This window comes from Cnephaeus nilssonii (assembly GCF_951640355.1).
Source record: "Cnephaeus nilssonii genome assembly, chromosome: 14".
NCBI classification, from domain to species: domain Eukaryota; kingdom Metazoa; phylum Chordata; class Mammalia; order Chiroptera; family Vespertilionidae; genus Cnephaeus; species Cnephaeus nilssonii.
The window spans coordinates 69,373,371-69,391,528 of record NC_137085.1 but is presented as its reverse complement, the minus strand read 5'-3'; the positions used below and the strand labels follow the sequence as shown (position 1 = coordinate 69,391,528).

The window sequence follows — 18,158 nt, the reverse complement described above, 5'->3', positions numbered from 1 at the left end:
CCAGGTGCCAGTGCCTGAGGCTGGCTGCAGCCCAGGAGATGAAGAAGCCGCCTGCCCTGTGATCCCAGGCTGCAGCCAGCATCAGAAACCTCAGGTCTGCCTGCCCCACCTCCTGGGGGAGACTGAGAAACCGGGCCTCAGTGCCTGAGGCTGGCTGCAACCTGGAAGATGAAGAAGCCGCCTGCCCGGTGATCCCAGCTGGAGAAGCCACCCTCCCCACATCCTGGGGGAGACAAGAAACTGGGTGCCAGCACCTGAGGGTGGATTCGATCTGGGAGACAAAGAAGCCACCTGCCCCGTGATCCCAAGCCGAAGTCAGCTGGAGAAGCCGCCCACCCCATGTCCACCCGCCCCCCCGTCCTGGGGGAGATGGAGAAACCGAGCCCCAGTACCTGTGGCTGGCTGTGGCCTGGGAGACAGAGAAGCCGCCCACCCTGCAGTCCAGGTGCCAGCACCTGCAGCTGGCTACAGCATGGTAGATGGAGAATCCTCCCACCCTGCAGTCCAGGTGCCAGCACCTGCAGCTGGCTACAGCCTGGTAGATGGAGAAGCCGCCCACCCTGCGGTCCTGGGTGCCAGCACTTGCAGCTGCAGCACAGGCGAAGCCCCCTGTCCACCATCCCCTGAGGCTGCAGCCAGCCTGGGTGCCTATGGCTGACCAAAGGGAGGGAAGCCCAGATCCTGGGTGCCTGTGGTCAGCTGGAGGAGGGAATCCTGGGTACCAGGTGCGGGCCGAGGCAGAGGTGGTTAGGGGCAATCAAGCCAGCAGGGGAGCAGTTAGGGACAATCAGGCTGGTAGGCAGAAGCAATTAGGGGCAATCAGGCAGGCAGGTGAGCGGTTAGGAGCCAACAGTTCTGAATTGTGAGAGGGATGTCCAACTGCTGGTTATCCCATGAGGGGTCCCAGATTGGAGAGGGTGCAGGCCAGGCTGAGGGACACCCTCCCCGCTGCCCCCGTGCACGAATTTCGTGCACCGGGCCTCTAGTATATATATAAAAGCCTAAGCAACCATTCAACTGGCCAACCATTCGACTGGCCAACTGGTAGCTATGATGCACACTGACCACCAGGGGCAGATGCTTAACACAGGAGCTGCCGAGCTGCAGTGACTTGGCAGCTGCCGCTCTCGGGTGATGCACCCAGAACCAGAGAGGAGAGAGCCCAATTCCGGGGTGCATCACCCAAGAACTGCCCTCTCGCAATCCGGGACCCCGCAGGGGATGTTGGAGAGCCAGTTTTGGCTCCATCCCTGCTGACCAGGCCGAGGGACCCCACCTGTGCACAAACCTGTGCACAAGGCCTCTAGTATATGTTATAATTACATGAATAAATTATGTAAAAATATATATATGAAATATTTCTCTCTCTCATTTCTCTACTTGTAAATGTGATGCATGAAGATATGAATTTTATCATTTCTTTTCCTGATAAGCAAAGAACATATGTATTTTATATTTCAATAACTATTGCCAAATTTCCCTATTTACACATTGGAACAATTTTATTTGCAATATAAGTGTAAGAGTTAACCTCATAGCCTCCCTTCTATAGCCTTATGGATTTTTATTTTTTTTTTGTGACTAAACTGATAAGTAAAAAATGGTCTCTCTTATGACTAAGGGTAAACATATTTTCACAGGTTTAAACATTTTTTTTTATTGTCTTGACTGCTGCATTTTCAGAATATTGGTCACACTACTCTGTTTCTCTGGATATTTCACATTTCTTCTAGATATTCAAAACTGGGAATTTTATTAGTATACTAGCGTTCCCGTTGCAGGAAAAATCCTGCAATAGGGTTTCCTGCTGCACTCTACCCCACCCTGCCTGCTCTCCTCCCTTGTCCCCCGCCCCGCGATCTCCGCCAGCCCCCCTGCTTTTCTAACTTCTCCGACAGCCCACTCTCCTTCCTTCTTCCCTGGCCCCGCCTCCGCTCCTCCCTTCTCTGCCGGCCTGCCTTCTCCACCAGCCTGCTCTCCTCCTTTCTCCCCTGGCCCCGCCTCCGCTCCTCCCTTCTCCCCTGGCCCCGCCTCCACTCCTCCCTTCTCCCCTGGCCCCGCCTGCTCAACTTCCTTCTCCCCCGGCCCTGCCTGCTCAACTTCCTTCTCCCCCGGCCCCGCCTCTGCTCCTCCCTTCTCCTCCCCCCGGCTTGCTTGCTTCTCTGCAGCTTTGCTCCCTTCTGCAGCTCTTGGCTTCTTTCTACGCTGTCGCGATATGCAAATTAGCCGCCATCTTTGTTGGGATAATTTGCATATCCGTCCTGATTGGTTGGTGGGTGTGGCTTGGCATAGCGAAGGTGCGGTCAATTTGCATATTTGTCTATTATTAGATTAGATAATACTAGAGGCCTGGTGCACGAAATTCATGCATGGTGGGGGGGGGATCCCTCAGCCCAGCCTGCACCTTCTCGCAATCTGGGACCCCTTGGGGCAGTGGTCGGCAAACTGCGGCTCACAAGCCACATGCGGCTCTTTGGCCCCTTGAGTGTGGCTCTTCCACAAAATACCATGGCCTGGGTGAGTCCATTTTCAAGAAGTGACGTTAGAAGAAGTTTAACTTTAAAAAATTTGGCTCTCAAAAGAAATTTCAATCGTTGTACTATTGATATTTGGCTCTGTTGGCTAATGAGTTAGCCAACCACTGCCTTTGGGGATGTCTGACTAAACTGTCAGTCGGACATCCCTCTCACAATCCAGGACCACTGGCTCCTAACCGCTCACCTGCCTGCCTGCCTGATTGCCCCTAACCTCCTCTGCCTCAGCCCCCACACCTGGGACCCAGGCTTCCGTCCTCTGGCTGGCTGCAGGCAACTGGGACCCGGGCTTCCCTTTCTTGGGCCAGCTGCAGGCACACAGGATCCTGGGCGGCACAACCCGGGCCCTGGCTTTGTCAGGAAGGACATCTGGAAGACATCCAGTCTATCAGGTCTAATTAGCATATTATTCTTTTATTAGTATAGATATTTAAGCAACTATGTATTATACTTTCTTGGTGTCTCATTATGTTGTTTTTATTTGAGATTTTTTTTTTTTTGGTAACTTTTACTTTTCAAAATTTAAATGTACCCAGTATATCCCCTGCAGGGTGTGACCACTGATGTTAATTTAGTTTCTACTAGAGGCCTGGTGTGCAAAATTTGTGCACTCGGGGGCGGGGGGTGTTCTTCAGCTCAGCCTGCGCCCTCTTGCAGTCTGGGAGCCCCGCAATCCATCGCCCCACTGACTGGGTAGCCTGGGCTTCCCTCTTTGGGGCAATCGTGGGGCGATGGCGGGGTCCCCCCAACCAATTGCATCGCATCTGCCTGGCGCTAGTGTGTGTCATAGTGTGGTCATCCAGACGGTCGTTCTGCTGTTCAGTTGTTGGGTTGATTTGCATATTACACTTTTATTATTATAGATGTTTTCAACTTTAGAATCCTGGGGATGCTGGCCTTAGTTTATATTGCTTAGTGTTTGACCAACAATTTATTTCAGTTTGAGGTAAAATCTGAGCCAATAATGGAGGGTTTATTAATCTGGGACAGGACTTAATAAACAAGAATGTCTCCTTTATTCTCAAATGTTTTTCTCTGTGTTGAGGCCCAGCTGGGCAGGGAGGGGGCAGCGGCCGGGAAAGACGGGCCCAGGTGAGAAGTCTCCTTCACAAAGTGCCCAGGGGGCCGGGAGAGTGGGTGCTGCCCGCCGCACGGGACAAGGGAAGGCAGCGGAGGAGGACCTGAGGGCTGACCTGCGATTTTGTGGGAGGGGGAGGCCCTGACAAGAGTCCATTCCCGCCCGAGCTCTGTGTGGGGGCAGCAGAGGGCCAGGCCTCCTTTGGAACTGCCCGGCCTCAGCCCTCCCATCGCTGCTGCGGGGCCACCGCCCGGACCACAGCTCTGCATGCTGGGTGGGCTGGGGCCCTGCTCAGGAGCCTCAGCCTTCCCACCCAACCTGAGCCCGGGACGGAATCAGAACTTGAACATGGGGAAGAGGCATTGGCCGGAGGCAGGGGGTGAGGGCCAGGGCATGACCACGTGGGAGCAGAGCTGGGACAGGCAGTTCTGCAGACAGGGGTCTCCTCCTGGCTCTGCTCCTTCCCTCACTGCTGGCTCATCTCACTCTTACATCCGGGGTTCGGGTCCCTCTTTGTCTGTGGGGTCTGTAGCAGTGCCCACAGCAGGAGACTGGGGCCCCTCACTCAGCCTGGATCTCAGCTCCCACCAGCCCTGGGGCCACACACACCTGGGCCCCTGCGGCCCCTGCTGGTGGTGCAGGTGAAAGGGCCCCACAGGTGTGAGGAGGACCTGTTTCCACTCGGATGTAAATCTGCGTCAGCATCTGTCACACAAGAGACCAGCCATGGCAGGAGGGAAGGCACAGCAGGCGTGGGTGTCCTTGAAACCCCGTTGTCCCTGAGCCCAGTCCCCCAGCCACAGCAGCTGGGTCCTCCTCCCCCAGCTGGACAAGATTGTCCCACACAGAAATCCCACAAGGGACTTGGTATCCTCCCCACCCACTGTCATTCCCCGTGTACCCACCTTTAACAGGCGTGTCGCCATTACTCCCTGTCACCCCCTTGTCCCAGCCTCTCCCCCACCCCCCTCCACTGTCAGTCACCCACTGAGACAGAGGATGCTCCTCCTGCAGGAGGCCCAGAGGGGACCGCCTGCCCCTGAGGCCCAGCCTTTCCCTCTCGGGTCAGGCCAGAGTCTGGCCTTGGGAGCAGAATGATGGGAGGGGTCCCTGGGGATTAGAGAGCTGTGTGCTCCCAGGAGCAGTGGGAAGAGGTCCCTGTCAGTCGGGAAGGAGGGACTGAGGGTCCCCTGTGGATGCAGAGGGCCCAGGACCTCCCGCTCCTCCCTTCCTCTGAGGGCCCCTCTCCAAGGAGCAGCGCAGACCCGAGTATGGACACAGCAGGCCCAGAGCATTTTCAAACAAAATTATCTTTATTCATAACTGACCCACAATGCCCCAAAGGTGCTACTCCTACCCCCACCCCAGGCCCACCCCCACCCTAAAGGTCCTGCCCTCCCTCCTGCCCCCACCCCAGGCCCACCCCCACCAAAAAGGTCCTGCCCTCCCTCCTACCCCACCCCAGACCCACCCCCACCCTAAGGGTCCTGCCCTCCCTCCTACCCCCACCCCAGGCCCACCCCCACCGTAAGGGTTCTGCCCTCCCTCCTACCCTACCCCAGCCCACCCCCACCATAACAGTCCTGCCCTCCCTCCCTGCCTCCCATCCTCCCATGTCAGTGGAACAGCAGGATCAGCCCTGCGATGACAAGGAGCCCTTGGCTCCTCTGGGGGACAGCCAGGTCCCATGGAGTCTGGGCCCCTCGGGGCGCTGGCAGTGGGGGGCACCCCCCTCCGCTCCATACTGGCTGCAGTGCCGCTTCCTCCAGCTCCCTGGGTCAGACGGGTCACACTTTCTCTTGTGAGGCTGTGAGGAGGGAACCAGCCCCGGAGCCAGTGCTGGCCTCCCCCAGACCCTGAGCTCGGCCCCTGGGCGGGGGGTCTTCTCCGCATGGGCGGGGCCTCCCCCCAGAGCGCGCTTCCCAGACTGGCCAGCTGCAGGGGGAGCGCGGCTGAGGCCTCCTCTCTGCGGGGACCGGGACCGGGCAGCGCCCCGGGGCCCCCGACCTCCAGGGCGGGCCCGGCCCGAGGCAGGGACAGGACTCAGAGAGAGCGCGCAGGGCAGCAGGCGGCCGGGAGAGGCCCAGAGGAAGGCCAGGCTGGCGAGGTCCTCCTCGTCCCCACGGGGCCTGTCCGCTGGCCCGAGCGGCTCCCTGGCCAGAGAGGCCTCTCTGGGGACGCAGGCGCCCCTGGGTCCCCGTGCACAGTCAGCAGGCCCGTGGCCCTGGGGAGCAGCGGGGGGGCACCGAGCCCTGAGCGGTGGGGGCTCCTCACGCCCCGAAGAGACAGCAGCAGCCGGGGGCCTGGAGCGGGGGGCGTGTGCTGGGCCGCGCCTCTGCCGGTCCTGGAAGCCAGTCTCTGGCGGGCAGGCTGTGTCACTGACCCCCAGCTGGGGGCCGTGCTCAGGCCTCCGGGCATCTGGGCTGCTCGCAGACTCAGAAGGACTGGAGTCCCACCGGGGAGCACCGTGACTCGGGGGTGCCTGCACGCCCCCCTCCTCGGTGGCCAGGAGTCGCTCCTCTGCCAGCTGGAGGAAGAAGGGGACAGTGACTGGCGCTGCACACGTGTGAGAGGAGGAGGAGCTGGGTGATGGGACAGTGGCACTGGGGGGAGGAGAGGGGGAGGGGACACCGTGACTCGAATCCACGACAGTCATGTGGCTCTGCTCCGTCCCCTGTGCCATATTCCCAGCTTTGTGCCCTGCCCTTCTGGGCTCCCACCCCCTCCTCTCTGTTGTCCTCTCCTTCTTGTCCCGCGCTGCTCCCACCCAGGGCTGGCCCCTCGGCATGCACTGCCTGCAGGCAGGGGTGGCGTGGACACAGGCATGTGCGCCCTGTTCCAGGTTGCTCCCTGCCCTGGTTTACCCGGGAGCTCCCTCCCCTGGCTCCCTGAGGCCCCTCCTCCGCCCCCCCCCTCCCCCCCATCTACCTGGATCCCTCCCTCCCTGACTTACTAGGGCCTGTCCCTCCTCTAACTCCCCTGGGGTCCCTGGTCCTATGGCTCACTTGGGGTCCCCCTCCCATGTCCCTAAGGTTCCACCCTCCCCTGGCTCACCTGGGCAGCAGTGAGCCCTTCTTCCTGCTCCAACTCCTCAGCCAGGGCCAAGGGGTCCTGCTGTGCGTCTGGGGAATTCATTTGCTTCAGGAACTGGGGGTCAATGACCTCCTCCACCTGGGACAGAAGGGAGCGGCCGTGAGCCCCTTGGCAGGGAGTGAACTGGGAGTCAGCGGGGCCTGGAGGACAAGTGGGAAAGCCAAGACCCACCCCGTCCTCCTGCACAGGTGGGCGTTTCACTCCATCACGGTCATCAGGTACACACACACACACACACACACACACACGGAAACACACACACAAAGCCCACGCATGCACACATAAATGCACACACATGCACACACAGATAAGCACATGCATGCACATATACACACAAGGGCACACCCACATGAATATAGATAGCAGACACCACATGTACACATGCACACACACAGAGAAACATATGCATGCACACACACATACAAGAACACATCCACATATAGCACACACCACACACATACACACATGTGCACATGTCTGCGCACACACATACACACAGAGAAACATACATACACACAAGGGCACACCCACGCAAAAAAGATAGCACACACCACACACATGCACACATATGTGCACGTGTGTGTGCACATACAGAAACACATACAAACACAAGGGCACACCCTCACATTGCACCCACACAAAGCGCACACATGCGCACACAGACACACACTCTCACGCACCCAGCTCAGCAGCAAAGAGCAGAGCCCAATCCCATCAGCCTGGGGGAACCCGGGTCTGGGTGCAGCAGCGCCACCCTCTGGGACCTTGTGGGCCCCGAGCTGTGAGCCAGCCCACCTGGGTGACAAAGTCTTCCTGGGAGCACAGCTGGTCCAGGTAGCTCAGGAGACCCTCATCCTGCAGCCACTCCTTCACTTCATCTTCCCATCCTCCACCGGGCGCCCCCATGGGCAGCTCATCCGTGATGTCCATGTCCTCTTGCTCGGCCGCAGGGGGGATCCCATCTCGTGACTCGGTCTCCCAGGGCGGCTGGGGTGTGTGGGCGCACTGGGCGCTGGGTACCGCCTTCCTGGGGGTGGGCGCTGGGCAGAGAGGGAAGAGGAGGGAGCGTGAGGGGATAAAGCTCCCACCTCCAGGGCATGCGATGCTGAGGGCAGTGTTGGGGCATTAATAGGGGTGCGGCTGGGTCGGGGCCACTGACGCCTTGTGAGTGTGTGAGGGGAGGCCAGAGGGGAGCACCCAAGAGAGTCAGCTGTGAGGACGTGTGGAGCCACCGACTCTCCAAGGGGCCCCGCAGCCAGCCCGCTTCTCAGCAGACTTCATGTGGGGCCTTGACAGGGAGCGGGGCGAGGGGATGAGAGGGTGGACCCGGTCCAGACCCCATGGGGACACAGGGCCGCTGAGGCCCGGCTCTCAGGGCTGTTTCCCTTGAAAGACCAAAGCCCCCTGAGGAGAAGGCCGATGTGGGGGGGACAGTGGCCTGCGCTAGGCCCAGTTGCCTTTGGCCATGGGCTCCCCTGGGAACGTGCTGGTGTACCTGGCTGCGCGTCCACCACTGGGGCTGGGGGCCCCCGAGGATCAGGTCTCGGTGGGGCAGGAGGAGGCTGGGTCTGCGCCCCCTTCTTCAACTGCAACTTCTGAACCTGCATCTGCTCCTCCGCCTCAAACGCCATGAACCTGGGGGTGAGGGCACAGGCTGTGCTGAGAAGGAGGCCGCCCGGAGCCCCGCAAAGGCAGCCGCGGATGGAGGATGGAGAGCAAGGGCCTTGGGGCTGCCAGGGCCCGGACACCGGGGAGGCAGGAGGCTGGCTGAGCACATTGCTGCACAGCCCCTCTGGCTGGAGTCTGGCCCCCTGGGCGGGCACCTCCTCCCCAGCCTGTCCTGAGCCTTCATGTCCCGCCCAGGACAGGTCAGCGTCAGAGCAGGGGGAGCTCCCGGGGAGGTGGGACAGGAGCACCCACGCTCTGAAACTGAGGGAGAGACTCCCCCAGGAGGAAGCGCCTCTGGGCTGTGGGGACCCCGTGCTGACACCCTCCCACCCCCCTCCTCTCTGATGAGCCCTCACAGCTGGACCCTGCCCCGCAGGCAGCCCCCCTTCCCCCCCCAGCTGTGGGGACCCAGGACCCTGACTCACTTTTCTGCCATCTCGAAATAGACCCTCCGGTCACAGGTGCTCTTGCGCTGCCATTCCTGCATGGCCAGCCCTATTCCCTCCTCCAGCGTCATGGTGGGCTTCAGGCGGGACAGGGGCCGGAGCGCTGGCCTGTAATGCCTCAGGGTCAGTCACGGCCCAGCCTGGCCTCCACCCGCCTGGCCACCCCAGCTCAGTGGAGCCAGCCCCACCCCCACCCGGCAGGACTGAGCACCCACAGGTGAGGGAGGAGGCGTCTGTGTGCAAAGACACGCCTTCCAGCTGCTGCTGTCACGGCCTCACATCCACACCAGCCCGGGAACCAGGACTGGAGGTGACCCCGCACTCGCACCCATAGCTGGGACCCCACCCTCAGGCCTTCCCGCCAGCGCCCCAGGATCAGCCAGCCTGCAGGCCCTCCCACCTCCTCTGGGATGGGAGAGCTCCGGGCGCCCCCTGCCCTGCCCAGTGCACTCACATGAGGAAGCAGCAAAGAGCTGCCGCATCAGGACTCTGGGGAAGGTGCCCCCGGGCCAGGGCCTTGAAGCGCTGCCAACGACGGAAGTCCTCGGACACACTCTTGGGGTTAGAGGCGTCCTCCAGCGAGGCCCTGGACTGGGAGGCGGCCAGGCCACCCTCCCTGGAAGCCCCGTGTGGCCGTGTTCCAGGGTCCACTCGGGGGACGACGGGGGCCAGCTGGGCAGCTGGCGGTGGAGCTTGAGGAGGAAGGCCGGGACACCAGCCTCCATTGCCGGCCTGGGAGCCCCCAAAAGCCAAGGCGGGCATCATCGTCTCCACAGCAGTGGCTTCCAAGAAGAGGGGTGCAGGACACACAGCACCCCCACAGGCGGCACCTGGAGCACTGCCGTAGAGGGGGGCCTGAGTCAGGACAATGGTCTGAGTCTGGGAGGGCTGTGGTCCTCTCCCTTCTGACCTGACCTGGTCCATGATGTTGTCAGCCCCAGTCCCAACGGGGCCTTGACCAGCATCTCCTGCCACCAGAGGTGTCCTGGGCCAAGCCGGCAGCACCAGGGGGCGGCCAGGAGGGAAGGACGGGGTCCTGGGGGGCGGCAGGTGCTGCTCCCCAGGGGGCCGGTGTGCGGGCCCAGAAGAGGGCGGGGGACAGGGCTGGGCCATGAAAGGAGTCATGGAGGCACCGGGCTTCAGGCTCACATCCGCTCCCCGCGCTGCAGATGCTGTTGAGACAAAGGAAAGGGGGGATGGAGGAGGGGAACCAGCAAACAGCACTGAGGCGCTCTGGGCCCCTTCAGCCGCTGGGGAACCAGGGCCGTGAGTCTCACCAGGGAGGGCCATTTGGATGGGCAAACTGCGGAGGTGGCAAATGTCCTCAGGTCATTGTCACGCTCTAACCTCCAGTTGGGAATTATTCCACTGGAGAGCTTGCTCCCCGTTCACCAAGGCTCCCTGACCACTGTCTGCGAGAAGCAACAGCCCCAGCCAGCGCTGACCCTGAGAGCCTCCTAAGGATTCCCCGGCACTGACCCTGCCAGCCTCAGAGGCATGGCCCTGGGCAGACGTCTGCTCTGGCGGCCTTGGCCATTTACTACTGACACCGACCATGGGCTTCCTGCCCCTGTGCTCCCTCCCCCTTTAAAAAGGAACCCGCCTTCGCACACGTTCCACGGAACACCACCCACCCTCCACATCTGTTTTCTGTCCCTGAAGCAGGGACGTGGACTCTCAGCAAAACCCTCATCTCAAAGGTAAAGGGCGGGGCAGAGGGTGCGCCATGAGATGCAGGACAAGAGGGAGTCGGTCTGCAGACCTGGGTGGCACGGGGGGACAATTCGGGACAGCTCAGGGAACCGGCCCGATCTCGGTGGGAGTTTCCGGGCCGCCCTGCCCGTGTGGATTCCCAGCCAACAAGCAGCTCCCTGGGCTGAGGAGCAGTGCGCTCTGGGCTGGCAGCAGGGAGAAGCTCTGGGCTGCAGCAGGTGGAGGACCTTCCAGCCCAGCCCTCGGGAGGACATTTCATTGTGGACGTGGCCACACACAGCCCCACTGGACAGCTTTCTGGCTAAGACCACCCTCCCACTGCCCCCATTCGCTCTGGTGCACTCAGCTCCATCCCTTAGAAAGATGCTGCGGGGCCAGCTCCAGGCGCCCGAAGAACAGCCCACAGGACTGGGCTTTCCCGTGACCACCCTGTGCCACCCCCACGACATCGCCCACTACTCCCCCCACACACGTGGAAGTGGCTCGTCTCCCCTCTGGGAAGAGCCCACGTGCCTGCTGCCGTCCTTTCTCCACACCCAGGCATGTCCCTGAGCCACCCTGACCCCCCTCTGAGGAGCCCTCCTGGCCAGTGCCGTCACAGGTTCCCACTGGCTCCCAGCCGCCCCGGGGGACAGGTCCTTGGAGGTCCAGTGCTCTCTCCCCCCCACTTCACTCAAACCGAGTTTCCCCAGTGTCACATTTCAACCCCAAGTTTTGAGGGACAGCTCAGTGTTTAAACCATCCCCCCTCCAATCTATAGGCTTACCTCCTACTGAAGCCATCCCCGCAGGCTCATTCACTGAGCACCGCTGCCTAGGAGCCTCCACAACGAGAAAAGTCAAGTCGAGAATCCAGAGAGTGACCTGCTCCAACAGCTGCTCAGCATCCAGTGGAGGGAAGGTTTGGATTTGAACGGTAGAATGTGGGACTCCAGACATTCTGCAGCGGGGGAGGGGCAGAGGACCATGGGCTGGGGTTGGGTGGGGGGCATTCCATGGAGGGCTCTGATAGGTAGGCAAGAACCAGCAGTTCCTTTCAAATTTAAAGTCACAAATTTAAAGACACACTAGCAGTAATGACCTTCTCCAAGGTAAGTTCTAGGCACCCAGTCATTGATGTGCCCTTTATCTCCGTTCTTGATCCATCACCCTAGTTCTGGGTCCCTCAGCCTGCTTCCTATCTGGTCTTGGTTTACTTCAACGCAGGCTACACTTTCTGAAAATTCAGAACATGCGGCCTGAAGAAATAATGGGAACTTATGGCTCACGGATCCCAGTGTTTGAAATTAGGATTGACCCAGCCGAGGCAGCATGCTCGGTGGCTGTGTGCACCTCATTCCTTAGGAAGCAGTCCTGTGGCCTCAAGTCCCGCCCAGTGCTGGGAGCCCTGCAGATGCAGCCGGCCCAGCCTTACAACCCATCCCCTTTGCCCCAGTCCATCAGGGCAAGGCCCTGCAGCCTACAGGGCAAGGCCAGAAATCACCACTTTTTGTTTCTCAGAGTATTATGTTGTTCAATGTCTAATTTTTTACCTTTGTAATATTTGTAAAAAGTAATGCCTTTGTGTAGTTCAGAGTCAAATTGTGCAAAATGGAAAATGCAGTGATGCGTCTTTCTCCTGCCTCTTTCTCCTCTTGCAAATGACCGGAAAGATGATGGTATAATTTCAGTTTCTTTGGAAAGTATGACAAACTAAAGTGAGTAAGTTGATTCTGCTACTATACATATGTTTTATTGACAAGTGAAATTCTGCAATATAATACAAAAATGCAGGGTGGGCAGGGTGACATTGTTCCCATGCTACCTGCCATGTCAACGGAAACTGGCCCGGATAGCCACGTTTTGATCAATGTTTGAACAACCACCTTGCAACGGAAACATCTGTGAAGCAACATTTATTGAAAAGCCTCCACGTAATAAATAAATACAGGAGGAACGGGGTCAGGGGCAAGTGTCTCTTAGGGTGTGTCCGAGGTCTAAAATTCTTGGCCAGAATTGTGCGATGGAACGCCCAGACTTCTAGGAGGAAGGACTGCTCTTCAGAAACCACGGAAATGCAGTCCAAGGGCATGGAGGCATTGCCCCTCCGAGGACAGTGCTTCTGGCCCGCCTCTCCCAACCTCTGTCCGAGGGGCAGCTCAGTGCACGGACTGCACGTTTGCAGCTTTAAAACCCAAGTGCTCCCTGCACACGCGCTGGGAGGTTCTGAGGAGGAGGGCCTTCAGGAGGCTTCCCAGGGGCCCCCTCCCTCCACCTCCTTCCTCTGCTGCAGGGACAGCCTGGGCCTCTTCCCAGGGGGCCTCGCGCCAGGACGCAGGAGCACGCCCACTGGGGGCGGGGCTCTGTCCTGCAACTGCTCCCAGCGTCCGTTGCGGCGGTTGGCTCCCAGAGGCACGCGCATGCGCTAACGGCAGGGAGGGTCCCCAACTGCCGCCCAGGCTGCGCGTGGGGCCTGGCATGGCGGCCTCCGGAGTCCGTTAGGTGAACAGGGAGGTAAGGGGCGCGCGGCCTCCTCACCCCTCAGGTGTCCCCCTCTTCTCCGCTGTTCACCACGTGGGCTATTTGCCCCCAGGTCTGTGTTCACCCCCACACCGCTCACTTCCGGTGGTGTTTCCCCTGGGGATGGATTCTCACTGGCTGTGCTGGGGCGGGGCGGTCAGGGATGTGGGGCCTCCACTGGGTCCAGTGATGCCTGTGAGCTGTCCCCTCGGGCCCCTTCCGTGTCCCCCGCTTTCTGAACACGCAGCTCCCGGCAGTTCTTCCGAATTGGAAAGCGTCCTCCGGTTCAGCAGGAAGCCGCCGCCTCATTGAAATGAGTGGACAGGGCGAGCCTCCCCCCTCCGCACAGTTCACAGGCCTGCCTTCCCCATGGAGCCGCTCAGCCCGCGGTTTCCTTCACCCGCACCCCGCCACTGAGGGGAGCGGCCTTGCTGACCGACAGTAATGCCTCTGCCCCGAAGCCTGGGGTGGCGGGCAGGCCTGGGGTGTGCGAAGCCTGGGGTGGCGGGCAGGCCTGGGGTGTGTGAAGCCTGGGATGGCGGGCAGGCCTGGGGTGTGTGAAGCCTGGGGTGGCGGGCAGGCCTGGGGTGTGTGAAGCCTGGGGTGGAGGGCAGGCCTGGGGTGTGTGAAGCCTGGGATGGCGGGCAGGCCTGGGGTGTGTGAGGCCTGGGGTGGCGGGCAGGCCTGGGGTGTGTGAGGCCTGGGGTGGCGGGCAGGCCTGGGGTGTGTGAAGCCTGGGGTGGCGGGCAGGCCTGGGGTCTCTGAAGCCTGGGGTGGCGGGCAGGCCTGGGGTCTCTGCCTGTTCACTCGGTGGCGGGAATCTGAGGTGTGGATTCAAATGTGTGCGCTCCTTTGTCTGTGGATGTCTGTGATCACGGGGAGGTCATGCCTGTTTTTGTGGGTGTGTAGGGTTGAGTGCTGTATTTGGAGGGTGTTGAGATGTAGTGCATGAATACTCAAGCAGTTGGTGGTTACAGGTTTGTAATTTGGTGGTTGGGGAAATGTTACCCATTTTGTTTTTCCCCCTTTGAATTCCAGGTTTTTTTCTAATGGCCAATTTGGAAGGATTATCTGCATACTCATAGGGCAATGTTAGGACAAGTGTGGGTGTTCATTAGCTTGGGTGTATGATCTGTGTTTTGTATTTGGGGCATGTTGTAATGTTATGTGTATTTCTTTTTGTGATCTATGCCTGTTTCAGTGTGCAGAGGTCCGGACTGTGACTACTTTACAGGACTGGTGGGTGTTGTATATGCTGGTGTGCAGTAGTGTTTGTATGATATGATGTGGTGTGTGTGTAAGATGGAAGAGTTAATGCTGTGAGAGAATCTGGGAGTGTGGGGTTATGTATATGCAGGTAGTGTGGCATTACATGCTTATTAGGGACGTAGGATATAGGGACATATTTTTGTGTATTTGCCGTGTACTGGGTAATTGTAGGTATGTTTGGGGCTTCTGGTGAGTTGTGTGTGTTTATTGAGTTTGTGTGGGTATTCCAGGGCCATGGCTGTTTGGAGGAATATTTACTGGAGCTACGTGTTTGTATTTTTCAGTAGGGGCTCTAAGGCTTACATATTTTGGGTACCGAGTATGTGTGTATTTGATGGAGAGAGGGGTTTCTGTGCTTATACAGGGGATGGGAAGAGTGTATCTATGTTTCAGAGGTGTGTGATAAGCTTATTTGTTAGTATTTGTGGATGTGAGAGCTGACTCATTAGCTAAGGCTAGTTTGGTATTTGGAAATTGTTTCTTATATGGTTTGCTGGAGATATTTCTATGTGTCTTGCACATGTATACTGGTTTGTGTGTATATCTGTCACCAGGAGCATGAAATAATAGTTTGTTCATAGGGTATATAGGGTTGTAAAGGTGTAAAGCATATTTCTTTGGAGAATACTAGAGTGTTTCTACCTGTGTTTGGTAAGTAGGGAGTAAGAAGTGGTATGTCTGTATATTTAGGATGAGGGTAGAGAAGAAATGTGTATAGTGTGCTTTTGTTATATATTGAAGAGCAGAGGTGAAGAGGTTGTATTCTGGGAGGTGGCATGATGTATAGTGTTTGAGAGGTCTATATATTCAGGAGTTGGGAATATTTGCATGTGTATGTATGTTTCCTTAGGTATGTGAAAATCGTGCATGCAAATTAGTGAGATTGAAGGGATTGTCAGTGTTTTTGTGTTTTGTGTATATCTATCTGAGCATGTGGGGTGAATATTCATAAGTGGTTTGAGGGTGTATGTACTTGGGATGTGTGAGTGTATCAGAAGGCTTAGAGTCCTCTTTGTGACTTTTCCAGAACATAATACTTGCAGAATTTTGTAATGTTGCTTGCATGTGTCTTCTCAGTGTATGTGAGGTGAACTTACTGTACATCTATTTTGTAAGTATAGGTTGTTTGAGTTCCTGAAGCTTATGATGGGGTGTGTATTCTAGGGAATGTGAGAGTATACTTTGTGTGTTTGGAAACGAAGGGACTGTGTAGGTTGTCTGTATGTGTTCAAGAATGGTGGAGTATGTGTATTTTTGGACCCTCTTTTTCACTATTCCTTGTGGAATTGCAAATGGATCTTTATTTGGGTGACACATGAGACATTTGTGCACATGGTGTGTACAGGTGTTCATTGTCTATATCTGAGTGGTATGTCGGTTGCATATGTTTGTATTCAGATCTATGTTGTGTGTGTGTACATAGTTGTAGGAATAGAATGTGAATATTCAGGATGATTAGGGTTTTGTCTAACAATTTAGTTAGTAAGAAGAGTTCTTTCTGTATATTCAGTGAAGGTAGAAATGTATGTGTGTGTTCATATATGTAAGTTAATTTGTGTTTATGTATCTGGAGTGGGAGTAGAGGGTGTAAGTGGCTTGTGTGCACATAATCGTTTGAAAGGCAAAGAGGTGCACTGGAACTGGCTCATGGTAGTTTTGGGTAGTCTGTGGTGCATGTCTCTTCTGGGATCTGTGTTTAGTGACATCATTTGGGTAGCTTGAAATTAGTCATGCTGGGAATATTTATAACAGGTACTCACCACAAATGAAGTCTTTCCTGCATCCCTCTGAGAGTGATCAGCATTCACCAGCCCCCACTTGTGTGTGTGAAGCAAGAATGTTCAAGCATCAGTGGGTATATGTATGGGAGGCTCTATGTTAATTGGGAGCGAGGCATCTAGGGCTGCGGGCCTTGCATAGACCCTGGTTATTCTGAATCATTACATTGTTCTTAGTCAGGTCAGCCCATTCTTTAGGGCTAAAGAATCACATACATGTTGGTGATTTCTGGCCCTCCTTCATTCAGATGGATTGGGGATATCTGTCCCTTAGGCAGGTGGACATTTCCTTATTCTTTCGCATTTGTATGGACCTGGCATCGGGGGACCTAGATGGGTGTGCCTGGTAGACAGATAGCCATGGAGGGCAGAACCTTCACATGTGTACTGCTGGCCTGACAGGTAGCAGTCAGAAAGACCAGGGCTTCCTGGACAGGAGGTCAGATGGCCAATGTTCCCCCAGGCAAACTCCCTAAGAATCAGCTGAGCAGCTACAGGAATTGTTTGGGTAAGGAGGGTGAGCAAGGACATCTTTCACATGGGGCCAGGTGGTGAAAGTCTATAGAGTCTAGTGTTCCTGAAACCATCTGCCCTAGGGTGGTGGGTTGTGTTGGGTATCAGGCTGCTGAGCACTGTAACTAGCTTTTAACCCACCTATCTCCATGGGAACCTCAGTCCTTAGATATAGAAACTCCTTTAGGGGTCAGTGCAGTGACAGGGATGGAGGTGCGGAGGTACTGGGCCTATGAAGGAATGGAGGTTAAGACCTGGAGAGACTGGGGTGTGTGATTCTGATAAGATATATGTCTCTGACATTCCCAAACCCTTACACATGCTCCCTTTGTTTTCTGAAGACTCAGGATGCTTCTGGCACTGAGAAGCTCATCTCAGCCTCATGTTTTCATTGAGAGGATGACATGACCCTCTTTTCGCTATTCCTTGTTGATCTGCAAACACACCAGAAGGAACCACGTGATCAATGTAGCCACCAGCTGACCCCACAGCTGCCTGCTGGCTCCCTTAGTTCCACATGAGAATTTCTGGGCCTTCCTTCCTTATGGTGAGTCTCCTTCTGGCCTTTTCTCTCTCATGGTGAATCCTCCTGCCAACACAATATGCCATCCTCACTTGATTGAATGCCATAATAACTGCTTCTCTTAGTTCAAGTGGATTCCTAGTGGCTCTCTCTGCCCCCTTAATAACCTGTCCCCAATAAAATGACATTGTGTTGCACTGATCGTATTGTGTGTTGTTGGCAGAATGGAGCGCTACCTGGTTTTACATTTTTAAATGTTATATATTTTAAATAAAAGTGCAATATAAGGTGTACAAGGTAGATGTTCTTGGGTTTGATTGTTGAGTGTCCTTGGTTTGTTTCTTAAATGGGAAGGCATGGATGCTGAGTTTTATAGGGGAGGAACAGTAATATCTCAGTTATCTTGAATCAGCACTGAAAATCTCCCACCAAATAGAATGAATGGGGTTAGAGAGAGCTGGAATTTCAGGGCCCAATATTTTTTTGGAGTGTATGTCCTTCTCCCATATCTCCATGGACAGAAGGAATCCTCTGATCTTTTTTTATTTTTAATAACCTAAAAATTTTTATTACAGTTGCCATATAATATTATATTAGTTTCAGGTGTACAATGTAGTGATTAGACATTTATATTACAAAGTGATCAACCAAATAAGTCTAGTACCCATTTGACATCATACATATTTCCTACAATATTATTGACTTATGCTGTACTTTACTTCCCTGTAATGTTTTTATAACTGGCAATTTGTAAGTCTTAATCCCTTTCATATTTTCACCCATCCCCCCCAACTTCCCTTCCATCTGGCAACCATCAAAATGTACTCTGTACCTATGAGTTGGTTTCTGTTTTTTTTTATTTGATTTGTTCTTTATTCACATGTAAATGAAATCATATGGTATTTGTCTTTCTCTGACTTATTTTACTTAGCATAATGTCCTCTACATCCATTCATGTTGTTTCAAATGGCACAATTTCATTCTTTATTTTGGTTGAGTAATATTTCAGTGTATATAATATCAAAGCTTCTTTAGCCATTTGTGT

At 55.9% G+C, this 18,158-nt stretch overlaps 1 protein-coding gene across 1 annotated transcript; it reads right to left on the bottom strand.

Moving 5' to 3' along the window:
* Window positions 1-6,639: 6,639 nt before the first annotated feature.
* Window positions 6,640-10,109, bottom strand: LOC307110512 (NUT family member 2G-like; the record flags this gene model as incomplete). Its single annotated transcript, XM_079789620.1, has 5 exons — window positions 6,640-6,885; window positions 7,501-7,745; window positions 8,201-8,340; window positions 8,799-8,927; window positions 9,274-10,109. 5 exons carry the CDS (start codon window positions 10,107-10,109, stop codon window positions 6,640-6,642), a joined length of 1,596 nt encoding a protein of 531 aa, XP_079645746.1.
* Window positions 10,110-18,158: the final 8,049 nt, after the last annotated feature.